The sequence below is a fragment of the Molothrus ater genome, chromosome 6 (genome assembly GCF_012460135.2).
Source record: "Molothrus ater isolate BHLD 08-10-18 breed brown headed cowbird chromosome 6, BPBGC_Mater_1.1, whole genome shotgun sequence".
Lineage (NCBI taxonomy): Eukaryota > Metazoa > Chordata > Aves > Passeriformes > Icteridae > Molothrus > Molothrus ater.
Window position 1 is genome coordinate 13,811,636 of NC_050483.2, and position 26,881 is coordinate 13,838,516.

At 38.8% G+C, this 26,881-nt stretch overlaps 1 protein-coding gene across 3 annotated transcripts in view; it reads right to left on the reverse strand.

Annotated features, from left to right (window-relative positions):
• The window catches only part of ABCC8 (ATP binding cassette subfamily C member 8), a 73,251-nt gene that overhangs the window by 38,124 nt on the left and 8,246 nt on the right, over positions 1-26,881 (reverse strand). For all 3 annotated transcript variants that reach the window (XR_004980271.2, XM_036383442.2, XM_036383443.2), the window contains exons 4-14: positions 24,786-24,952; positions 23,232-23,474; positions 22,189-22,377; positions 17,168-17,332; positions 15,025-15,180; positions 10,236-10,370; positions 9,097-9,259; positions 5,400-5,440; positions 4,956-5,101; positions 687-792; positions 356-466 (exon numbers count right to left, since the gene is read on the reverse strand). Coding sequence is in view for 2 of the 3 variants with exons in the window: in XM_036383442.2 (XP_036239335.1) it covers positions 356-466; positions 687-792; positions 4,956-5,101; positions 5,400-5,440; positions 9,097-9,259; positions 10,236-10,370; positions 15,025-15,180; positions 17,168-17,332; positions 22,189-22,377; positions 23,232-23,474; positions 24,786-24,952 (1,622 nt within the window). In the remaining variant the exon portion in view is untranslated. The remainder of the gene's footprint in view (positions 1-355; positions 467-686; positions 793-4,955; positions 5,102-5,399; positions 5,441-9,096; positions 9,260-10,235; positions 10,371-15,024; positions 15,181-17,167; positions 17,333-22,188; positions 22,378-23,231; positions 23,475-24,785; positions 24,953-26,881) is intronic.

A 26,881-nucleotide genomic window follows, 5' to 3' on the forward strand; every position in this document is an offset into this window, starting at 1 on the left:
CTGGCATACATAAAAGGTTGGGTCAGATGATCTTTTGAGGTTCCTTCCAACCTTGACTGTTCTGAGTTAAAAATTTTGGACCTGAGAACAGGGCTAATGACTGAAACACTTGAAATAGCAAATGGCTGGGTGAAATCTGAAGGAATAATTGCACCTAATCACAACCTAGATATTAGTAGTTAATTCTTAAAAAGGAAGACAGATACAAGAAAGGTGGAGGTTAATCTCTGACAAGTGCACAAGTGTCTGACGGTTCACACCAAATGCTGTGTCTTGAACTTGAAACTGCCATCAGAGTACAAAAGTGACTATTAGTGAGCTAATATAAGTGTTATTAGAGTGACCTTCATATCACCTTTACACAAAAATCATCTGCTTCTGTGATGTTAATGGGTCTTCTCATGTGAGAGCTGTAATTGTTCCAGTCCTCCCTGGCAGGCCTCTTGCGGTTCACAACCTTGAGTGGCTGTGCAAAATCAGAGAGACAGAAATAAGCACTAATGGTGGCAGCATCAGCAAAATGTCCCAAACTCTAGCAACCATAGTGTGAATGATACAGTTCAGGGTATTAAAATAGAGGTTTTGCAATTGCAAGAAATAATCAGTAGGAAATGGAGAAGTGAAAAATTTTTTCTGGGTAGAAACGGCTGCAGCTACTTCACAGGCAATGAGACAGCTTTGCTCACCACTGCTTGGTACTTGCTGTGATTATCTGCACTTCTTAGCTCTGAAGATTTATCATGCTCTTCTCCAATTTCTTCACTTGACAGGAATTCACTCAATTTCTGCACACTGAAAGGGAAAAAAAAACCACAATGACATCTCAACCTTGGAAGCAAAACTTTTGTTCAGTGCAATGTTTCTTACAGAGCATCCCTTCTTGTACTTCACCTGCTATCTGCTGCACAGTTTGTTCTTGTTTGGTTACAGGTGTATGAAACCATGCAATGGGAAGTTACTCAAGGAAGCTTTCAAAATCTGTCCTGTTGCCTATTAACAGTGATATTTTAACAGTGATTTACAGTTTGTGCAGATGTTCCTCAAGTCGTGTCTCTTTTGACACCACCAGAGAGATCTCACAAAAAGGTTTTTTCAGGCATTTGGTGAGACACAGAAGGGCTAAAACAGTGGCTTGTTTTGAAACCACTGACCCAGTTTTGGTCATTTATGAATTTTATAGAATTTTAGTCATTTAATGCTGATCAAGTTGGCCCAGCCAGTCCTACTGAACAGTCTTATAAAAGCTGTACACTGTGAGCCAAATTCAACCATCTGTGGTGAAATATGATGTGCATAAGGTAACTAGATAAAGGAATACACCACAACAGAATAGTGTTCAACAGATGAGATATAAAAGGAATCCTGACAACCAGCAACAAAGAAGAAGGCATAAAATTTTCACTAGCTGCTTTAAGATTTAATTAGCTAAGAGATAATGTGCCTTTATTAAGACATTTAACAGATCAGGGCATTAATTTTATCTCTGTACCTGACTTTATAAAATGTATGTTTAATCTACTCACAGGAACAGCAAATGAAATTTGTGAAAGAATTGGATTGAATCATGAACTCAACATCAAAGGAGCTCAATTAGCTGGAAATAAGTCTTCAAAATTATAAAGTGCCAGAAGGCCTAAAAATAAATTTATGGATAAGAGCTGTAAAAAATTGATTTCAATGTTTAGCCTTAGGCTCACTAGGGAGAAAGAGGAAAAACAATGCCACTGAAGCATTGTGATACGTGGTGATCTGTTAGGATGCCAATCTTATAAAATAAGAATTCACCTGCCAAGATTTATTTTGCATTTCACTACCAGGGATTTCTTCTTTAGGAGGAGACTTAGTTTCTTCTAAGAACCTTATGAGATCCCCCACTGATGCTAAAACATTGCTGGATCCAGGCATTGCAGAACTGCCTGAGGCAGACTCCCTGCACAGCTAACACTTGCCCTGCAAGCAGAGATCAAAGTCACCCTGGGACTCTCTAGGAGAGAACTGGTTCTAGAGCTTTTCTGTCAACCTGCCTGATTGCTAGTGGCAGCTGGGGACTGAGATCAGTGGATGTCTTAGTGGATTCAGTGGAGGGAATTTAGCTAGAGGAGGTACTACAATCTAAACAACAAAAAGGGGGAGAAAAACGATTTGGGATGTGACAAGAGGAATAATAATTAATTCAGGATCAATTTTTGATCCCTTAATGGGAAGGTCTTTTATCTCAAAGGAAGTTATTAGAAGCTCCATTGCTAGAAATATTGATATCTATTTGCACAAAGCTCTGGAAAACAGGGCTAGGAATCTTACCCTTTTTGTTCAGTGAACCAAATATTTAAAAGAAAATTTCAAAAGTCTTTCAGTGGACCAAATGATGGTTTAGATGCTGCCTATATGGATTTGATATGCAGCTGCACCTATATTATCTGCATGACAATGACACTGATATTTGAGAAACTGCTGTGAAGATAGAAGGAACAGACAGAGAAGTCCCTCATGTATCTGCTCCAGGGTCTAGAGGGGCAGGAAGAGAAGACAAACATACTCAGACCATGCACATCCAAACAAGAGTATGTCTCTATTAAGCCATACAACAATTTGATTTTATTCTCTAGTTGTGTATCCAGGTGTCTGTACTCTCTGCAAACCCCTACCTAATGCTCTGCATAACTCTGGAATTACTTCTCTTGAGGCAATTATTGAAGAAACACAGCAGAGTTGTGAGAAAATTTTGTGTTAGAGGCAACAGCTCTTACTTAGGATGCCAGACTGTTCTGAGCTCTTAAAGAACAGAAAAAGGACGTTCTCTAAAGAGCTCTTGATGACAGCACAATTTGAGTATTCCAATATCTCCAGAGGGGAACTTATTTTAATCAATATGTCCACAGAAAGGACATATTGATCAAAACACGGTTATTTGCACAGCTGACTGGAAGATGGTTTGATATTAAACCCAGTAAGAAACATAATACCACTCTTGCTGCTTAACCTTTCCTGATTGAAAATGGTACACTGCACTCTGTGTCCCTGAAGACTCACATTGAAGAAATGCATCAATTGGCTCCTCAGTTTTAGTTTTCAGTGGCAGAAACACTCCACACATTAAAAAAACTCCAAAATACCACTGTACAAAGAGGTATCAGATTTGTCCCCTTCCTAAAGACTTTGAACAGTTGCCCCTCTCAGAAGCAGACACCCAAGCCCGTAACCTGAAACATTTTCAGGGGTCCTCCATGGACCAGAAGATTTAAATCTGTCAGTCACACAGTGGTTCTGAGTATGTCAATGCCCATCCATGGGGATGCTTTGCAATTGGGCAATGTGTAACAATTAAAGATACTGACAAGGTTATTGATCAATATTATTGTCCTTGATAGCATCAGGCATCAAAGACTGTAGCCAACACTAATAGAGCAGGGTTTGTGAAGTGCCTGGGAAGCTAAGCCAGTAACACTCTCTTATTGTCCTTTATCCAGCAGTGAAACCAGCATGTAATCTTCTGCACCACTTAGTCCCTTTCTGTCACTCCAGCAGAAACTGTCTTTGCACACATGCTAAAACCAGTTAGACTATCACAGCCTAAAAAAGCTGAAATACAGATTGGCCAAGTTAGGTCACCTTTGCCTGTAAAAGCAGGAAGGTGTAACAGTAGTACACAGTTGCAGCAAGCAAACAGGCATGGCAGAACTGACTGTGCTCAATTGGTGCAAACTCAACTGTATGCTTTTTAACATTTACTAATGTATTTCAGCAACCATATCTTTGTATGGCTTGAAAATATCTGGCACATGCTTCCTCTGAAGGGGGAGGCACTCTAGAGAGAGCAGCACTACCAGCACTATGGAGCAATGCACTCTGGAACACTACCTGGGTGATACAGAGAGCCAGCAAGGATGATGTCAGCTTTGTTACAGAGCTTGATTCTTGTCTACACCACAAATGGCAGGGCAACAGCCTGCCAACAAGAAGATATCTGCAGAATAACCCATGAAGAACTCCCAGCTAGCAACAATTAATACTTGGCTGATACTAATCACTCTCAAATTGTTCCTGTGGCATTAGCAGGCACAATTCATTTGCAAAGAAATCCTTAGACAAGCCAAAATAAATGCCTGCTGGCAATAGGCAGTGTCAGTGTGGGCTCCCAGGCACTTTGCTGGCTGTAATCTTTGCATGAAAATTTGCCATGGCTCTAGGGACTACCACAGTGGCTGCAAAACATTTCCTGCCAGCTGCTGATGCTCTCAGATTTCACACTTCTTAGGAGAGAGGACACAGCTGTGACTTTGCACTGTCAGGGAATTTTCAAACACTGAAGGCAATCTCAGCCTTGTGCTGCAGTCTCCTTTCCATCTCCAAAGCAACACAAAGGCAATTAAGCAAGAGGTGGTGGCCAATACCTGTCCTACAGCTTAAATAAGCTTGTCAGAAAGCTTCATTGGCGGTCATAAAGTTGTCCTAATAAAGAAGGAAGCCCAAAGTCTGTTTCCTCTATCAGTCAGGTAGAGTTGCATTGCACATGAAAAAGCATTAGGAGGTTTTTACACTGATCTGTTGATACTCAAAATCCCCAGTGAAACAGCAATTCTACTGGTTGTTATTTGGTGAGCTCTTGATTACTCAAACTAACACGTTCATCAGAAAGTTAAACTTCATCAAGGCTGGATTACACATTTAGTTGTTAACTTACTGTGACTATCAGAGGTGATTTTTAAGGTTTTTTGTTTGCTTGTTTCAGTCTAACTCTACCCCAACAGGCAAAACCAAGAGATACAGGCTGAAACACATGTCCTTCTGTTTACCCTTTTACCCTTCTACATGCTTGCTGGAGGGGAAAAAAAGTTGGAAAGCAGTTTACAAATAAATAATCACCACGCTATCTCTAAACTTGAAATTTTAAAATGAGCAATGGACACATTGTCAGAAACTGGGCAGGTGGTAGATATTAATTTTACAGTTCTTACCTTACTAATGCTTTGACAGTGGATCTAACCACACTTGAGAGCAGGAACAATGGAGACACCAGGATATGAAACAGGGAGAGGGAGGCAAATGCCACTGATGGGGAGAAGTCAGCCTTTCTTGTCAGATGAGCATGGACAACAAATGTCTACAAAGAGACAGACACCACCCTCAGTGCTTTGCCATAAAGAAGGAAACAGACTTCATATTTCACAAGCATTTCATTTATAGAATCTTAATTCATAATCTCTTAACAGTTTGGAGGAGTTCTGCGTGCTCTGGGCTGCTTCTGGTCCCAGAAAGCAAGTGGGCATTTACCATTCTTTGCTAGAGAAACTGCAAATGTGCAGCAGGTTTGCATCCTGTTCTCCTCCTTCCCCAGTTCCACATCACTTATACTTGGAAATGCAGTCATAATTAACACTATTTACAAAGTCCATACTTACTATGAGCACAGCTGCAATTGGTATTGCTGCATTCATAAAGACTGTGAAGGAAAACACATTGGAGCATTTAGGAACAATTTTCATTCAGACATGCTAAATACTAAAATGCTACCTGCACTACTTTACAATGGTGATTTCTATGCTCTTACCCTCCATGTCTGTCCCCTGTCCCCTCTATCACAACCTGAGGATATTATTTAATCATCACCTTTTCATTTTGACCTTCACTCAACTTTAGTTCATGTAAGTAAACTACACAGAGAAAGAATATAGACTCTAGAGCTAAAATAGAACTCAAGCATCAGTACAGGTGTAACAGAAAAAGGCTGGACAGTTCTTTTGAGTTTAAAATGCACCTGTCCTTTTCTTCTCTCAGATATAGTCATGTTCAAACAGTAAAAGTTCTCTCCAATTACTTAATCTGAAGTGAAGTGTCATTGGCTACCCTGGTTGACAGTTTGGTCACCCTCTTCTCAGCATAAACCCCTGAAAGACTCTATATGGTGTCAGTGTCAGATATTTCTCTTGCCTATGTTTAGATGAATTTTAATGAATCCTCTAACATATTCCTAAAGTCTGTAGTCATGCTTACATAAAATAGCTGAGTTATTGCACATATTTCTAATTCATTGTTAGAGAGGAGAAATCAAAAATGTAAGTATATTAGAGTGTGTAATCACAAATTAAAAGCTTCAGCTTTGAAAGACTAACGTGTATTAAAGTCTAGAAATGCACAGTTTACACCTCACCCCTGGAAAAAAAACCCTACATATTTTTCTGACAAAAATATTCTTTCTGTGTTGGAACAAAAGGAGCCTCTCATGTCTATTTATTGGTTCTACTTCCGGACCAGTTTTCCCACTTTGTATCAATTCAAGGTAGGTACAAGCACAGAAATTGTCAAGAAGGGAAGCTTGCTGCCTGCAACTCTGTCCTTCTGAATGCCATTAAATCCCTGCCTTTGCAATGTGCTTTGAGACTGCTGCAGTACATGGGTTTGCTTTTAGGGAGCAAACTGCTGAGACAATCTAGCAAAGCTGATCAGCTTCTCAGAGATGGATCTTGCTCTACTCCTGTCCACAGTACAAGATCATACCTGTCAAATAGGAAGCTGGATGGAATGAATATCCTGGAGGTTTGGCAAAGCTGGCTGCAGTTAAGATAGCGAAACTATTTGGTGGCTCCCAAGAAGCTGAGCTGAATTTTGGTATTATATGAGAACGCCAGTACATACAAGGGACTTAAAACTTTGTTCAACCAAACAAATATGAACCATTAAAATTTGGGGGTTGCTTTCCTTTTTTAAAATCTTTTTTTCCATCTGTGTGAGTGTCCAGAATAATAAAATGTTATCTAAAATAACTATTTTGCAGCTAAGACTTTATGTTTAATAAGTTTTAGTCAAAAGGACTTTGTTACTGGAAAAAGGTGGAGTAAGAATTGAGAAAAATGTTGAGTTGGTCTGGATATTTTAGTAACAGTAACCACTGTTATTTTCCTGTGAGAAAGCCTGGAGTTATTTTGCTTCTGAGAGATTAGGCAAAAAATCATAGAAGTAGGAAAACCACTCCTTGCTTTCTCTGTCTTTTCTGAATTTTAATGTACATTAAATCCTGTAAAGATTTCACCCTTTGATTCTGGTGGGGGCCTTTCATTAAAATACAGGAAGAGGTAATTTCTACAGTGGCTCTTTTAGTACACATGAACAATTCCATATACATATAGCCTGGATCCTGGCACAGGGGTGAGGCACACGAGACCCAATTTCCATGTGGTCTTGAAATGTAATTTTCTTGTAGTCTAGCCAACACTGCCCTGAAACTTGTAGGTACATTTTCTGTAATCCAATGCAAATCTATTCCTTATGAATAAAATAGCTCCAACCACATTCTTTATTTCTGTTAATAGCTATGTGTATTTATAAAAGAATTCCAGACTCTATTCAACACTGTTAAAAGAACTATATATAAAAATCTCTTTTCTTCTGTCTTAGTATTCTAGCATCTTTCTGCCTTCCTCTAGATCACAAATACAAAAAATTGTGGTCCTCTAACGCCTTTTATTTTTTTTTCCTAAAGAAATTAAATAATGTGTTCACTACAATATTAGCCAACGTGTTTTGGGCTGATTATGCCTCTCATTCTAGTTATACTTAAGGTAAAGGAGGAAATTCTCCTGTATTTGTATTCTTTTTTCAGTCTGCAAAAGTGCAAGTTGGCAAAGACAAGTGTAATTTCTGCTAAAGGCTGAAGGTGTAAGGAATTCCTAGGCTGAAATAACAGTAACCTTTATAAACCAAAATTATAAGCACCATCAACATAAAGCTGCACTGCTTTACCCCAACTGAGAAGTTATCTCTTGTGTCTTGCCCATACCTAAATATCACATTTAATACAAAATAAGAATGTAATTATAAACTCGGAATTTTTCAAGTAGCATCAGTAAATATTTAAAGTTTTTCTAATAATACAGATTCTTATGTCATTGCTTCACAGAATAATCAGTACCCCTGGGATGAATACACCTTTTCCTAGCTCTTGCAAATGACTGTGAGGATTTAAAATCCAATAAGCCTTCACAGCCCTACAGCTGAACCCTTGGCTCTGACTATAAATAGATTTTAATGCCATATGAAGCACTGCAGACAAAGGGAACCCATCTATGTTGATCTGGGAGTAAGACAGAGTTTCTCGTCTCACAGCATGCAGCTGAATTCTGTTTTATGTCAAAACAGAAACTCCTCTCCAAGCCCACAATGCTTAGGATAGCCAGAGAGAAATTCTGGTCTCAGAAGACAAGGAATATCTCAATTTAATGTCAGTTAAATTCAGTGGGATCATGATCTTTCTCTTAGAGTACATTACCTGTGTGATCATAAGAACTAAGCCTCCTTATCATCCCAGGAGATATTTGTACAGATACTTAGTAGTGCTCAAAAACTTCTTGCTAAAGTTTTCCATTTCATTAATATCTCACAGATTATATATTCTTCAGTGTGACTTTACTAATTATTTCTAAAATATTACCATAGCAATTATACAGGTATTGCATATAATCTCCTCCAACACGGAGTTCAATTTGCTGTAGGCCTTTTTAAAAACACAATAAAGTCACAAAGCAGCTTGAGAAATAACAGGAGAGGAAATAATCGGGATACAGAAGGATGAAATTGCCAGAATGCTCATATTTTTCTTTCCAGCATATAGAAACGGTTTTAAGAATCACTTATTTTAACAAGAAATCCAAGTTTTGAGTAAGAACATGAAAATATTGTCTGTTGGAGCTTCAGTGCAAAGACAATGCCTGTCACATATTATTTGTATGCTCTGAATTGTGCAAAATGAAGAAAAAATCCTCAAAAATAAATAAATTTCAGCATCAGTTTCCTCTTGAATGCTGTGTTCTAAAGAGAATATTGCTGGCTAAATACAGTCTGGGAAACATTTGTCCCTTGAAAGCTTTTGTCCAGAAAAAGTCAATTCTTTGAAGCACACATTTTTTCTTTTAGGCATATTTCCCATACAAGCAAAGTTCTACTGAATTAAAAGCAGGGTCTGACTAGGTGGAAAGTGAGAAGTACAGATCAGAGCCTAAAGCAACTAAAATAATCTCGACAGAGAAATGGTAGACTCATTAATAGCTAATAATTCAGTAGTACTTAGCTGAGCAGTGGATTACTGTGAAGGAACAGACTTACTGGATATGGAGGTGTAAAGGGCAAAAGACTTGAGGCTAGTCATTTCTTTCTGTCTGGTTTCCTCCACACTGCTGTGAAATATGTGCTCCCAAGCGTAAAGTTTCAGGAGCTTAATGCCCCGCAGCATCTCATTTGTCTTCTTCAGTCTCTCGTTGGAGTACTCCTGCAACATTTACACACACATTTACCTGAAGAGTACAATAAAAACACACCAGTTCCATAAGCATAAGGATGACACATAAATTATAAGCAACCCCCTTGCACAATGCAGACATTTCCATCACAAACAGCACTGCTCCCATCTGCAGGAATTTCTAGGTGACACTGACTGTATGACTGGGTGCTGCAAGAATGAATGCTGTCCACATTTCTGGAAGGGTGCCTACTGTTGATGGGAAGGAATTCCTCCACACACAGGAAGATGCACAAATAACTCTCATCACTCCCCATGATCTGTGGTGGAAGAGATTTCAGCAAGCTCTGGCTCTATTACAAGTTCCTGTGGCTTCCTTGGCAGTGCAACAGTTGCTGAAAGGGGGAATAAGTTCAGAGCAGCTGGGCATGGGAATGCCAATGAAGCAAGGTAACATTTTCAGCAGTGGTGCAGGTGATTCAAATCATAGACAAGCCAAATAAGGGATCAAGGAACAGCTTGCGACTTAGCAGACCTCTAGGCTCCCCAGTTGAGGCACACACTGTGGGAGTTAGGACTGCATGGAGTTTGTTTCAATAAATCTGTTTGATAGATCTCCACATCTGGGGTCCGAGTTTGGACACAGCATTCCTACTTCCTTTCCCCTTGGACAGCTCTCCCTGCACAACTCACAGCTCTGTGTACTGCCCAGAGCTACTTCAGTCCACAACTACTGATCATCTGTATTTGTAAGTTAGAAGGTTTTAAAGGTGTTTTTGCTCTTAGGGAACCACACTTGCTGAAAATTATAAACCCCAAAAAATATCTATTTACTGCCTACTCTTACAATTTCACATTCTTGAACGTGGCATTCTTGAACACCATCAAATGTTTGAGAAGCAATTCTGGGTCAACATCCATGGTTAGCTTTGTAATTCCAGGCACAGACCAATGCATAATTACCAGATATGATATTTAGATTACAAATTAGTTTGAAGACACTCACCAACGTGCTTCGCTGGGCCTGTGAGAGTTTTGTTGCTACAAAGTACTGAACAGGTGCAAGGACTATGATTACTGCTGCTCCAATTAAGGCACTGATTCCAAGAAGGTAGTAGAGCAGAAGAATTCCTACAATTATCTGTTGGGATAAAAGAAGGTGAGGGAAAGATCTTGGCTTCACTTGGGGCATGCACCACAAAGACCAATCTCAACATAAGGGACCTTGTTCAACCAACAGCAGCTGCAGTTAGAGCCACCCCAAATGTCACAAGTTCAGCACTGCTGGCACAGCCAATATGATCAGCCAGGGTTTCTCCCAGGGACCCAGACACCCACCCAGTGCCCCTCTCCCCAGCCTGGGCATTCTCTGTATTTCTGTTTCTGTATTTCTCCCCATTATGCACAGTAAAAGAAAGTTTTACAGGTTTGTGTATCTTCTAAAATTTAACTAGGATCTACAGTGCCAGAAAGACAATTACTTTTGAAAGAGAATTAGAGAAACATTGTAAAAAAAACAACCAAACCTTTGTCTTTTAATAAGTAAGAATCTAGAAGAAAGTCGGTCTGGATAGAGAAGGTTTACTGTAAGCAGCTCAATAAACACAAAAAATATATACAACTACCAAAGTTAATTATCACTATTGTAATGACTGACTCCTGAACAATCTGCAACATTGACAATCTAAGTATTTAAAAGTGTAAACTGAAAAATCAATCCAAAGAAACGGATAGAAAGTTAATTTAATAATTTCCCTTAATTAAAAAAAAACCCAATAATTGGAAATTTCCTTAGTGTGTTATCTACTACTCTTGATATGCTTGTATACTCTCATAACCTTCACAGAAACAATCTTCCATCATTTCAAAGCTCAGTGGTCATATGCCTATTTCCACACATTTATAGAAATAGGCTGTTTACATGAAAAAATGAGTTTGTAGTTTCCACATGTCCATCAATTTAAAGGCACAGAGAGAAAAAAGATTTTTTTTTTTTTTTGTTCTTAGGAACCCTCTGATGCCTCTCTACAGCTGAACTGAACTAAAACATGACTCTCAAAAAGAGCCACAGTAATGACTAAGAAAATATGCACTGATATGAAAGTAAAATCCCATAGTACATGCACCACAAATCTGGTAAGAGGAAAAGTTAAACTGGAAATTAAAAAAATCTTTCAGTGATGAGTAAGTGAGCAATTTGTTTCCACCTGAAGTCAGGAAATTAATGAGTGTCTGAAACCAAACAAAACACACAAGGCCTCTGCCACATACCCCTGTTAGAGCTCTCCTCCATAACACAAAATAGTCTTGGGTCTTTACAGATCAAGATTTTTACTCCCAAGTGCCTCATCATGGGCAGATGCTGTGGGCACTCAAAAGCAGGAAAGCACTGAACAGTGAGAAGCCACTGCAGAACACTGACTCCATTTTCCTGCTTTGCCAGCCTTCTGGTTGATTGTCAAGAACATTATGGGACCACCTGGTTCTAAAAAGAGCATCAGCTTCTCCCATAGACAAGGAGAAAGCTATCCCAGCTGGATCCTGAGGGAGTTGCTAGCTCACAGCTGCTTTTCCAACCCTCATCCTAGCTACCGAGAGGCTCAGTCTTAGCAATAAAAATCCCATGTTTCCAATAGGTTAAAAATGATCCCATTTTCATCTTCTTTATAATGTGATAATACAGACAAACTTTTGAAATACCTTCAGCATGTATGGAAAAAAAAAAGGGAAGAATTGTATCTGATAAGAGCTGAAATCTTATTGAAAATAATTCTATATGCCATCACAAAGTACAGAATCAAGAATAAAGAGTACACAGATAACATCTGAGCTCTGGGGGACAGTATCTGGCAGATGGGAGGGCTTTCATCAATATTCCTGAGAAGGCAAAAATCATATTTAAAAAAAAGTCTGTGTAATGAAACACTGCTTCTCTTTCATCAAAATCCCAAAGCTCTTCTCTGCCAGAGATAAATATCAGGAGTGAAAAGCTCGCCAATAGCTCCGGTTATTTTGTCTTGATTATTTATTGAAGGATGGCCAGTACTTGCAGCCAGAAACTGCTTTGTGGGCAGTTCTGAAAGAGACAAATGTCCTTTCATTACAAGTGTAAGCTGTCCCTACCAATGAGCCAGAGATATGAGAATACAGCATTTTTTAATAATCACAATGAAATCAAACAAGGGTATTTATCAAATGGAGGCATGGGGAGAAGGCCTTTATAAGGCCTCATTTTGCTCCCAGGGTTTCAGCCAAACCTACTGAGGGCATCTTTCAACTGACTGGCATCCCTGGGCCTCTTCTCATGGATTCCAATAGCATTCAAACAGTAACTTAAGGCAATGATAAAGCTCCCATTGACTCCAGTCAGAGCAAACATGGGGCTCAAATTATCTGGACTGTATAGAAACCTACCTTGTCATGAATGGTTATTTAAAATCTACAGCAGATGCTGAAATGTTGATTGCTAGACTAAGAGCTACAAAACAATTAAAAACCCGTTTTAAATAATAACAGAGTTTGCGCAATGTAGTATTAGCCATCTTTCAAGCAGCCAGTAATTGTTTTCACTGCCCCCTAAAACAAGGTACTGAATGAAAGCTATGGAAAAACCTCCTGAAGAAGCCTTTGTGGCCAACGCGACTCACTGATTTTGGCAAGGAGTGCACGACCCACAAAACAGGAGCACACTCCAGCGCTGATCGTCCTCATCTGGCCAGGAGCATCACAGCAGGAATTCTAATCCAAATATAATTTTATTTTCTACAGACTGTCAGGAAGTCTTTATGAGTCTGTGACTTCTGGCCCATTAGAGCAAAATGTTGTTACAGAATATGCAATGGAATTGGATTAATTCTCAGTTGCACTAAAGCACTCTACACTGAGCTGCCAGAGAGGTCTCAGAAAATAAGTGTACATGAAATTGATAGCTTGTACATAGTTTGTCTATAATAATTGATACCCTAGACATTATCATTAAGGGGGTGGACTCTTCTTGCCTCTCCATAGCTTTTCAGCAATATCATTTTAGTAGTCTACAATCACTGACTTCTTATTGTGCTTCCCATAAAAGGAATGAAAATATCCTGACATCCAAATTATTACCAACAAAGTGCCAATATGTGACCATATCTAATATGATATTTCCTCTCAATTTATTTTCATTATAATTATCTTCTTTTTTGTAATTAGATATCAATATCAGGGCATACTCCTTGATAATTTTTTTCCTCCCCACTTTAAAATAATCTGGTTCCCATTTTTCATCCTCCACCCATAATTTCAGGGAAACCATGCCAAAAAATAAGTCAAGTTGCTTTCTGAAAAATTCCGTATGATAATTACTATATCCATCACCCTCCCTTAATTCTAGAAAGCAAATGTTTTAAACTGCCATATAAGTTCCTCCAGAGTAGATCAGAAAAACTAGTCCATACCTCTTGTGCAGGAGTAACTCTGTTGGAGGAGAAAAATGCATTCACACTGCATGAAGGCAACCGCACAGTGACATAAATATGGCCACAATCACCTTAAATTTTAATACTTTAACAGGCATGGTTTTACACATCTCACACATGTAGAAAGCACAGTTAAAAGAAGACATCAGTCAGTAAACTGCTGATTGTTCACACCTTAATATGCTCACTATCCTGATCTGAGGCTTTGCACAAGTCTCATGGAGCTAGCAAGAGTTTTATCAGAGATTAAGACAAATCATTTGTCTAAGATGGTGACGGACACAAACTCCTAAGCAGCACCCCTAAAACCACATTGTAAGCTGCCTTGAAATACAATCTGCCATTTGGTGTCCATATACAGCCTCATGAAAACCATTTAATTTTTGGGCAAGGGCAAGCAATGCAAAATGCAAAGCTGCTGGATAGATTACTTGCAGGTTTCTGACTTACACACCAGCAAAATCAGCCTCTGTGTGATGCTGGAACCAGATTGCCTTTGTGACATGAACACAATGAAGTTTTCATCATGTTTTTGAAACTAAATTATACATCTAGGAAATACCAAATTTGCCAAAAAGAGAACTTAAACTCTACTGCCTTTTCTGTTTGTATTTACTGTTAGCACTGAACAACAAAAAGCACACCCAACAAAAGTTGGGTGTGGAAGAAAGCAGGAAGACTTGCAGAGCACTGAGTATCAGATGAAACTTCATGCTTTACTGTCAGTTTTTTCATTAAATTCTTAAATAGAAGTATAGGGTGATCCAAGTGGGAAAGGAGATCGAAGGGATCAGACTGCTGTTTAGATACAGGAGGCCAAAGACACCAGAGGATAAAGCAGCAAAACCATTTTGCATAACAAATATGTTCTAACAAAAAAAAAAATCCTTTGAAACAATGACAAACTGTGGAGTTTTTCATCCAAAAAGCAGCAGTAGTTTCAAGGCATGTCCAAACGATCATCCCTATGTAATCATATTTATGCTACTTCACTTGCTTCTGCTGGGATTCAGAAGACAAATGATTGCAATATCTTCCAGTTAACTTCCCTGATGTAATAAATGAATGCACTGCAACCTGCTGCACCCTATAAATTCTTGTTATGAATGCAAAGCATTTTTGACAGCAGCCAAGATCCTAATACAATCATAAATACCTAAAGTCCAGTCACAGATGTGGAATCTATTACAGACAATATTTCTAAATGTTCATAGCTTGAAATTTTATTTCAAGTTATTCTTTAACTTCTTTAATATCCCCAGTTTGATGAAACTCACATGCAATGAACCACTACAGACTGCCAAGCATTAAGAAAAAAAGGACATTTAATCACCTTACCTGTACTGGCATAGCCCAAAGGTTAGGGCAGAGGAAGAAGAACCACATCAGCTGATTTGTGTCTATGGCAACCAGGTTACAGATCTGGCCTGCTGTCATCTCCCCCATAGACATGTTAGAAGTTGAAAGCTGCATAATTTTATTGTATATTTTTGTCTGGAAGAGAGATCAAAAAGGTACTAGCATACAGAAATAATACGAGACTTCTAGCTCCATCTAAACCCCAGGCCCAGCGCATTGAGGCTGAACAATATTTCCAGTAACTTAAATGAGAGAATAAAATTTGGCCTTTTATGTTATTTCATAAAATTTAAAGCTACTCATCTTTGCTGACACAAAGCACAGTGCTGTTACCTGCATTGTGGTTGTCTAAGCACTCCCTTTTTGCATCCCTGTGCTTCAATAATGAATGAAACCTTTACTGCCCAAAAATGCCCAAGAACACATTAGCAACTTCATAGTTAATCAAGCTAATGTGGTTCTTGGGTATTCTGAGGCAGTAAAGGTTTTACTCTCTTATTGATTTATACCTCCAGCATCTCCACAGAGTGCCCTTCCTGTAACTAACACTAAGATATTCTTAGATTCAACATATAATCCTTCATGTATTATAATCCTTGTTCTTTTTCTCTGGCAATTGATTCAGGTCCCATCCAACCTCAGCACAATGTTCCTGACTTAGAACATTGCTACATTTTGCTTAGAGAACTCAGTTCCATTACACAGTTTAATTCACAGACAGTGAATGTCTCAGGTACAATTCTGTACTGAATTAAGCAGTTGCCTCAGTGTAGAATCAGGCACCAGGTATAAAAATAACACAATACAGAATAATGAAAACACACTTTTACCAGCTAGTTTGGCAAAAATCAAATAGGGCACACTGAACAGTGGCAGATTTACACAGGACAGGAGGAGAGAAAAGATTTAAAGAAAAAAACATAGAAAAAAAGTATAAAAATATTGGCAGGGAAACTGCCATTAACACTGATCTGCTGCTTAGAATGATGACTAAAAATTTTCCAATTTAACTAGTCCAATTGGCATTATCTAGACTTCTAATATGCAGAACAGCAAATACAAAGCTTTTCTTAAAAAAATTTATTTAGCACTCTTTTCCAACTATTCCCCTATTGCACTTGCTTTGGCCCTTGTATTTTTCAGTCATTTGCAGCTCTTCCACTTGATACAAGTCATACAAATAAAATTTTTTTGTTTGGTTGGTTGGTTTTTTTTGTTCTGGTTTTTTTTGTACTTGCGGGTCAAATTTTTTTTTCCTGTAGAGTTTTTCTACTTCAGTCTAGTCAGGCAAAACCAATGGATGGAAACCAGAAGTCTGTCAGCTGACAAGTGCTTCCAAGTGTAAGATCAAAAGAGAATTAAACAATTAGGCTGCTATTGAAAGCATCCATCCATCATGGAGACTCCCCACAGGATCCATGCAGCTCAGGGGATAAATAATGTAACTTATAAGTTACACTAAGCCTGGATTTCATGCTGTCACAGGGTAGGTTTCAGTCAGTGCCTTTGGCAATCCCACACTGTTATCTTACACCAAATTCTCTCATTTCCAGGCACAGAGCTTTGTATGCTGCATCAAACTTTGATCTGTAGTTGTCAGCTTTATAACAATTAGAGACCCCATTTTTGCAATCTGACTTTTGTTCAGTGCCTACAGACTCCACCATACCTGGCAGATTTTGTGGCATGACCCCTGGAATAAAACACTGCTCATGCATTGGGAATACAGCCTATCCTTCTGTCCAAAATTTATTTACAATACATTTTAAGGATGTTTTATTTGCATTGGATGCGACATTACCAAAAAATGCCTTTGAGATGGGAGAGATGCAGGTCACACCGAAATTACTTCAAAGGTTACATTCAGTTTTACTGTCAGTGAATTTTTGCTTGAAGGTAAGAAGAAATACAGCATTGGATATTGAAAATAAATATTTATATAAAGTCATCAAAGTAAGATGCAGCAGAAACAACTCAGGGCTAACACAATTTCTAACAGCAATGGTACATTCAATACATTTCAGCAGAGAAGCATTTCAGAATTTCAACAACTACATAATTTATATTTACAACTACATGTTTATGAGGGTGTGAAAAGGTTAATTAGTAATATATTGGGTACCTGTATTGCACCTCTCAAGTTGATTCCTGTTTCAATAGCAACATAGTATGATGCTTGCAGAAATGTCCTTTGCAATAGAAGGGCAAAAAATAAGAGTACAGCCAAAACATAAGCATTGGACAGGAACTCTTGTGATGAAATAAAGAAAACACCAAGAATTTTAATCTGCAAAAAGAAAGAAAGTTAAAAATCAGGTGCAATGGCAATTTGCATAATTAATAAGCAGAGATAATCAAAGTTTATTACTTTGAAAGTGCTCTCAACCTTGTCTGAAACCTCACAGTTTAATCTCTTGAAACAGTCTCATAACATGCCAACTCTGTAAGCTTCACTTAAAGGAAAAATGACGTTTATAGGATTTCTGATATCCTTCCAAAACTCTAGGACACTCCATATGGTCATTTATTAAAAAATGTGCACTGCCCATCATCTAAAAGGAACAGTTAACATCCTCTGGGAAAAATTACTCTCTTAATTTTAACACCTCAGGTTACTGAACACTAAAAATGACCTTCAGAACTGATAAAAACCACAAAACTCCTGGAACCATGCAAATTATTTTGGCCTGCAGAATCTTGTTCACTTTTATATATGGTCATTACCTTCTAGCAAGCTCATGAGATCATCAAAGTGCATTTTGATGCATGCCTACAGCTCAATGGGAAAACAGTGCATTTATTTCAGATTATATTTAACAAGCTGACATCTTTGGTGCCACAACAAGTTGAGAGGCTGGATCACCATGAGAAGCCTTCTGTAACTAAAATGTCTCCAACTTCCTCCTTCTCCTCTTGGCTCCTTCAAAACTTTGATTGCTGGATTGGGCTTCCATTAAAGGCAAAATTAGGAAGATGAATCCTTCTATTCCCTTTCAGAAGGCTTCTTGCACTTAACATTCCTGCTGTATCCTTTGCTCAGCACATTTTTTCTTGCCTACGTAGTTTCTTTGCTGTTGAAGTTTTCACAAGTGCTATAACACTTAATCAGCTACATTTCACAAATTCTCAGTGTCTGTACATTTTATTAAATCTGATCTGCACCTTGCAGTTAACTTCATAAAAACCCCATATGTCAAGTTCATACAGAGGCAAAATTTAGGTTTTTAAGCTGTTCTTTTGGCTGAGCCAGCTGGAAAAGGAACAAACTTCTCCCTACTCTTATTTATACCCTGGTTGCTCCAACCTGCACACTTCTGTTGCCTACTGTGCACTAGCTGGGGAGCTAACTGGATTTCTTCCTGAGCCAATTCAAATCATTGAGATAAGAAAATCAGCCCAGGAAAAAAATAACCGGCCAAATGAACCAAAAAGTGTCCAAGTAGTGCCAGAGATATAAAGCAAAGAAGAAGAGGAGCAGAGGTGACAAGGAATGTAAAAGGAGAAAGATTTTAAAATCTGTATTAACTGTAAAACTCTGAACAATTACAGTACATGCCAGCAAGTATAGTTCAGATAAAGAGATGTTTAACTGCTATTTTACCTATTTGCACCCTGAAGGGATTTTAAAGCCCTAATTTATTACTTATCCCATAGCAATTCATAGGCTACAGCAGCATTTTATATTACACATAGTTTCTAGTACACTAAAAATGAGTTTCTCTTCCAGATTATTTACAGCCTTACAAGTTCAGGTTTTTAGTGCTGTCCTCCATACACATCTGGCTAGTACTGCTAATCTCTGCAGCTAATACCACTTTTTACTGTATGTAAAAGAATACTTTTTTCCCACAACTATGTTTGTCAAATCATGCTTGTCTAGCAATGAGATTCCGGTGCAGCACTGATTCCCATCAAAACATTATATAAGAGACAAGGAGGGAAAGTGAGATGAATATTCTCATCCTTCCTTCTAATACTCTCTTGAGAGAAAAAGAGGACAAACATACATCCATAAAGATCACACACTTGCTGATAGCAAGATGTTTGCCAAGCCTCAGATGCATTATCAGGCCATTATGGCTTACTGAGCATACCTGTGTTTAAGCTACAAGAGGTTCCACACACTCTTGTCAGCCTGCAGGAAACAGAAATATCTGAACACTTCCTGAACCTATCACATAGAAGGCAAATAACCTTGTTTGAGACAGAAATAGTTGACAGAAACAATTAGATGTTTTATTTTCAGAAATGGCTTTGGGAATATTCAGCGTCCCACCTTCCTGACAACTTCAAGGGTAACACCAATTCTTAAAAGTTGCTCTAACCAGTGAAAGGCTGAGCAAAAAGCTGCTATTTAAATGCATAAAGACTCTAGACTCAAACAATCTTAGTGTCAATACTGGGCTTTTTGCTATGCTGGGCCCTATGACTTCTAGAGCTTTTTAAATAATAAGTTTGCTGCATCTCTGAATATGTTCTGTCAGCAGCCACTCCTAATACTGGAACTGCTAATCCTAACACTGCAATGTGGAAGATGCTAGCAACAAATGATAAAGGTTATCATTCTGTCAGTCTCTTCTTCAGTGTGAAATGATTAACACTCAGAGAAATCTGTGTCATAGGAATGTTCTGGGGTGGCCATAAATATTGATACTGTAGTTATAAATAAACATGAAGAGCATGACAGAATTTAAGACACTGTTGTGCTCTGACTAACTACAGCACTAACTTGAGCAGTTAATACTGCCTGTGACACCCATGTGATCTGAGTTACAGCTCCATGGTGGGTTATCTCTGTCACAAAGGACATGAGGAACAGAGCAATTCTTCTATCTCTTTGCCTTCAGTTTCACAAAGAGAATTTCTCTTTGAAAGATACAGTTGACTCATTAAAATATCTCAATCTAAATATTTAAGATGTAGCTGGGTAGGAGATGGGTAAAATCACCCTCCATTGCACTCACAAGTTCTGTTACTTATCTGATTCTGTCCCACTGTGTGGCAACTCTTTCCAGTGCCCTGAAACTCAGCAGCACACCAAGCACAAACACTGTTTGCCCCACTTATCATCACCTTCATATGACAGCATTTTAGAAAGTTTGTTTCTCACAGCTGTGAGGCTCACAGGGGCAAAGGATACGGCAAGGTTTTCCTCTTTTGACTCATTACAAGCAGGGATATAGCATTCCTAGCAGTAGAGCTGGTGTATGTTCTTCCAAAACAGACCAAGCTGGCTGGGTATGTGAACATACATGGGAGCCCTCCTGAACACCCCAGTCTGCTTCCAGAGAGTTTGAATAGAAGCTCTTCATTAGACAGCTATTTCATCTCACCCAGCAAAAGCAATTTTCATACTTAAATGTAGTTAGACGCTTACCAGAAAAAAAAACCAACAATGTTAAAACATAAGGAAACATAGGAAAACATAAGCAGAGTTAAAATACACCCTTAAGTGCCACCTGTGGACTATGACCATCAGTGAATATTGCTGATCCCAAATTGATGTCAATGACAACAGTGAGGTACTGCTCAGCTAGTGAGTGAGGAGTCTAGGCTGCTGAAGCTCTGCTTAGGGCCTATCAGGACTAGACCTGAACCTTTTCTTTTTCACAGAGAAGCAGTAGCTGACAATTTTAGAGGAAAATTAAATAGGACAATCTGTAAATTATATCAAATCACAATTTCAGCTGAAACAGTCCCAAACAAATTACTGAAAAGCAGAGCTCAAGAGCTTCCACAGTACTTTGCTGCAACATAGTACTGTAGTCTTAATTTTCTCATTTCCTGCTTTAACTGGTTTCCATTGAACCTACTCACTGTAATAAAGTTTCCAAATATTAGGATAAGGGTTGCAAAATGGACAAACAGTTAATTTTAGCCTGAGGCCTTTGTTAAATTTTCTGCACTGCAGCTGATGGACTTCAATATTTACAGTGGACCGAATCCAAAGAGTACTTAAATGGATGGGTATATTTCCATTAGTGTCAACAGACTTTAGAAAAAGTCTTATATCAGACACTAAGTGAGCTGCAGAAATAAACTGATCTATCTCATAGAAATCCAGCCTGAGTGACCTCACCTTATAATGAAAAGATGCTTCCTGAGTTACATTTTTGTTTTTAGTTAATCAAGAAATATGTCTGCTTCCTCTTGGAGAGTATCATTTAAATAGCATCCTCTAAAAATATGTTTCAGTTGATCTTTCAAAACTAACCTTCCCAAAGGCACTAGAGGGAATGCTTGGTCACAGTTAAATTACTTGGCATTTTATGATGATGACAAAACTCTGCTTTAATCCTCTTAGACATCCCTCATTTTTAGAAATGAAAAGCCAAGCCTATTAAAAACACACTTTTCCTTTCTGGAAAGCACTCAGTCACAGACTTGATTCAATCTCTACTCAAGACTGCACTTAAATTCCTTATGATATTGATGGGATTTTGGATATGCTTCAGTGTTCTCTTGAATGAGGTTATTTTCCAGAATACAAGGCTGACCAGATGCATGGCTCACATATTTTGCCCCAAAAGAATCACAGAAGGGATCAGGTTGGAAGGGACCACTGGAGGTTATCTAGTCCAATCTCTCTGCTCAAGTAGAGTCATCCCTGAGCACATGGAGCACATGGCACAGGACTGCATCCCAACTGCTCTTGAGTATCTCCAGGGCGGGAGATTGCACAACCTCTCTGGGCAACCTGTTCAAGTGCTCAGTCACCCACACTGTAAAGAAGTTTTTCCTCATGTTCAGGTGGAACTTCCTGTGCATCTTTCCTGCCATGGGCTCTTGTCCTATTATTGCTTGGCAGCACCAAGCAGAGCCTGGCTCCATCTTCTTGAGATCCTCCCTTTGGGTATTTATATAAATTGATGATGTCCCCTCCCAGTCACTTCTAGAGGCTGAACAGGTCCAGCTCCCTCAGCCTGTCCTTGCAAGAGATGCTCCAGTCCCTTAATCACCTTTGCTGCCCTGCACTGGACACCCTCCATCACAGTACAAGGGTGGGTATCAGGCAGCACATTCACACTGGCACTGCCAGCGCTCACAAACACAGCAGAGTTGCTTTCCTTCCTGAGGACAAACAAAACAGAGTCACAGCATTCCTTTTTGGACTCCTCTCTTTTGGTGACATTTTGACAGTACCTGTGGGCGGATGGTGTTATTTCCTTTTCCAACGTTGTGAACAATTCCCGAGATGCAGAGCGGCCCAGCGAACCCAAGCAAGTCAGCCAGAATACGGAACGTGCTGCTCAGGAGTAAGGGTCTTCCAAAAGCACAGCAGAGAGCGCGCCAAATGGATCTGGATCCTTGGGGAGATGATGATCTCTTGTTCTGGTCAGAATTAAATTAAAATTCATAAGAATTATGTTATACATTAACCTCAGGTCTGATAAATACTTGGTATTTTTATCACTGCTTTGACAACCATTTGTAATCGCTCAGGTAGAAAGCAGAGGAACTACAACTATTGTTTCTTTTTGTAGAGTCAGAACAAAGCAAAAATTTGCACTTCTCTCCACAAAAGGAACCATAATTTCTTTCCTACCCTTACCCTGATTAATAGGGATCAAATAAATGTGTTGTTTGTGGCCTGCTGAGTAAGGAAAAAAAAAGAGGGAGGGACGTGACAGGTTTTTGTTCTCTGGTGAACACAGAGACTGGAAGCATACACTTTTTAGGCAGGATGCAAACAAGTTCTCTTAGAATCCTGTACACACTCAGCTTCCACTGAGGAGTGAATATTAATTTGGGCTGAGGTAGTTTCAGCCTTGAACCCTCCTATGGACAAACTGTAACTGAAATAACATGGAAAAAAAAATAGCCCTGCAAGGCCTAATTAATACAGACTGTGTAATTGAATGTTTCCAGGGTCTTATTAGGAGGAATAATGGTGTTCAGTGAACACAATCCATGATTACTTTCCACATCAAAATAGAGGCTGTACACATTTTACCCACATTTAACCAGTAATGTGCTTGACATGTATGTTTGATTAGAGAAACTTCATTATTTGTAGGAGGTACAACTGAGAATGTAGTCTCTTGGTATATGGACTGCTATGCCAATGAATCCTTCATTTGCATCATATCTGTTTATATCTCTTTGTGTCATGCTTATATGATAAAAAGTAATGAAAAACACAAGCTCTGAGTAAGCAAACAGACATAATTCCATGCTTTGCGTACCTTCTGTGCTTCAAAGGCCTCATTAAGGCGAATGTAATTGGTCAGAGCTCTCATAGCAATGGGAAGCTTGCCTATGGTTTTCAAGTCTATTGGTTTTTTATGGGCAGTCTTGATGAATGTGTTCATCCACCAGTATGTTCCTTTGGATAACAGATTCACAAAGGGCTGCAGGAATCTCACACCAAGATCCTGGAGATCCTCAGGAGGTTTAACTTCTTTGGGAGTTTTGAAGAAAACGTATCTCTGAAATCCAGAAAAATGCCAGCAGAATGTGTAGAAAATATAAGTGCACAAAGAATAGATAAGGACATTTTAGATAATCAACGAATCAGTCTTGGTTTCTTAAAAGACATTCAAGTACAACCAATACAGCAATCCAGTGTCCTCAGGTACTGAGGATAATCAGAGGAATCCAGTCTAGAAATAAGTAATTCTTATCATTCACTAGGACTCTGCTTATGGTGCAAAAATTTGCATACTTGCAGGGGAAAAAAAACCCCAAACCACCTTATAGAAACAGATCATCATGGCTGGGAGACCTTAAAGATCATCCAGTACAACCACCAAACCAGAACCACCCTAATCACCCCTACACCATATCTCCAGACACCTCTGGAACATTTCCAGATGTGGTGACTCCACCACCTCCCTGGGCAACTTATTCCAGTGCCTGCCACCTGTTTCAGTGAAAAATTTTTTCTAATAACACTAATCTGAACCTCTGTGGTGCTACTTAAGAGCATCTCCTCTTGTCCTTCCACTTGAGACATGTCAGAAGAGACTGACACCCCACCGCCCCACCCCGCAATTATTTAAACAGGACAGTCCCAGCAGCACGACATGGGACACAGGAGCTAAAGCACAGCCCTGAGGTTATCACTAGGATTCATCTCCCACACCACACTGCTTCACATTTGTTAGCTCAGAACATGGAGCTACTGGTGCTGCAGCAAAAAAAAATTACATGGGAATATTTCTTTCCCTCCTAAATTTAATTTGTGTGCACAGTTGGTGAGTGCCAGCTGAAGGGAACTTTGGAATTTATGTATCCAGCAGTCTCCAAAGTCTCAGTTTAGATTATGACTGCAGACACTGCAGAGGAAAAAACAAATATAGATGGAAGGAACCCTAGTAGCCCAAATAAATCACTTATTGTGATTGTCTCCTGGAAAATGAGAGATGCTATTTGAGTGTCTAAGATATTCTCTGATAGAGCAGACAATTCCTTTCCACCAGTCTTCTCTTGCATCAGAAATACTTGGCTCTCATGACTGAAACAGAATAATTTAAAAAATTACAGCAAACTCGAACAGATGAAATTGATCTTAAATTATCAACAACAGAGTCTGGCATTTTTTGAAAATACACATTCATCTGGCCTAGTAAAATACTATTAACCCTTGACAGTCAAATAGTCAAATTTCTAACTGGATTTTTCATTCTCCTGAAACACATTTTACACCAACTACCTAGAAAAGGGATTAAAAAAATACCAATAACCCAAAAAATAACCAATAAAAACCACAGAAGGAGACTTCTAGCATAGTTACTTACCCTCACCCTGATGACATTGATTTCTACAGCTAGTAGCATTCCATAAAGAACAACCAAGAGTCCCGTGAGGCAAAATCGAAGCTGAGAAAATCCAACCCCATTATCACAGAACTTCACAAATTTGATGGTTTTAGTTATGAAAGCTAAAGTCCAGTAGAACAGCAATGCTGTAGAGAAAAAACCCAAACAAATTAACCAGCTCCATGGTTGCAAAAATATACAAAGGCATCATAAAATATAATTAAAGAAGAATTCAACAGAACATATAAAACCAGAGAATTGCCTTTCTCCTGTCAAACAGAACCCTAATTTAATTCCAAAAACATTAAAATAGTAAGATAATGTTAGTTTCTAATGCCTTTTCTATTAGATTTAGTGAGATCTCATAAGTTTCACCAAGTGAAGTCTGCTGAAGGAAATTTCATCTGCTGTAAAACTGTGTCCACATGATCAGCTCAAGGGAGGCTGTTGCTCCAAAAGTGAAGGTGCCTGTGAATAATGTTCTTCAGATTTGGTTAATGCTACAAGACTGCTATGAATGTGGCTTGAAGGAAAATTCCCTGTGAATCTCTGGGATGCATCAGGAACAGGTATTAAAATACTTTGTCCAAACTGCTGCTGCACTATCATTCAACAAAAATTCCATTTATGTAATTCACAATGTAGATAAACAGTCACATCAAGGAAGGATATTCTGGCATTCATGGAATACAACTTTCACTTTTTAGTGTTCTATGAAACCTCCTGTCTCAAGGTGCTCATCCTACCATCAGCTACAACTAAATAATCCAAGGAATAAGCTCTGGTGGCTTGGAAGCACTTCCCGTACCATTCATCACACCATAAGCCAGCTCCTGTTCCCTATTCCTAAGGAAATGCCTTGCAGGGTTATATTCTTTTAAATAAACCTTTCATTGCTGCTCTATCTGCCATGGTGCAACAGATGGAATGAGCTCTAACTGCCAAGAAAAGCTTGGATGTGCTTTCCAAGTGTCTTGCTGAAACACCACAGAAATAAGACTTCAACCAAGGCATTAGCAACTCTAAGTCTAGCTTAAATATAGATAATCATCAGGAAGTTCCATAAATTTCAAAGAATTGGTGGTGTTCCAGCTATGCTGAGGCACCAGAAAGCTCTCTGGAGATGTGCTCTGGGGCTGCCCTTCCAAGCAAAGCTAAATTCAATGTGGAGAATCCATGTGAGATTTGGGACTGCCAGTCCTGCTTCTACAGAAATCAAGTTAAAACCTCTTATTTTAATGAGGACAGTGAATGGAACAGTACAGGAACACTGTGCATTAGGACATTTGCCAAGGAGCCTCTCTTCCTCTAAAATTAAGAGGCCTGTTCATAAGAGGATAACACTGAGTAGTCAGTATTTGCGCACTGCGCTTCAGTGGCCGATGGTTGGAGAGGGTTTTAAAGATATACTAGATGTACTTACCAAATTTCTCTTGTAAAACTTTAGCTTTTTTTATGTGAGGCTTCCTACCATCGTCCCAACTTAGATTGCTTCTCATCCTGTTTCAGACTGCTTCCTTCCTTTGAGGCACTATCCCTCCCTATTTGCAGTACTTCTGACTATAAAGTCTCACTTCATCCAAGAATTACATTCCATGCTGTTCTACCCTTGACCACCTTTATCTGTTAAGCCTTATTTTGTTTCCTTCTTCCAACAACAGGCTGAGAACACATCCCTCTTGGAATAAAAGGGACTTAAACATTGTACACTGAAAATATCCACCAGTGGAGGACTTCCAAAAAAGCAACCAAGCCAACAGGCATTTATGTGTGTCTTGGAATTATAAATAAGAACTAGCAGAGCCATTCTCCTATTCAGGGCTTAAATAATGGTCCATATGACCCTTTATTACTATTGTTATAATGTTAATTTATCTTTTATCTAAGAAGTATTATAAAGTGCCAAACACAACATTCTCAAGTCACACTTACAAGCATTTGAATTTAGTTGGCTTTTCACTTTTGAATACAAGTGTATCTAATCTGATCTGGAGAATGCTCACAGGCCACTCAAGGCTCCTTGGAAAATGCAATTGCAGCTCTGTTCCTTATAGATGATGTTTTTTATCATCTGG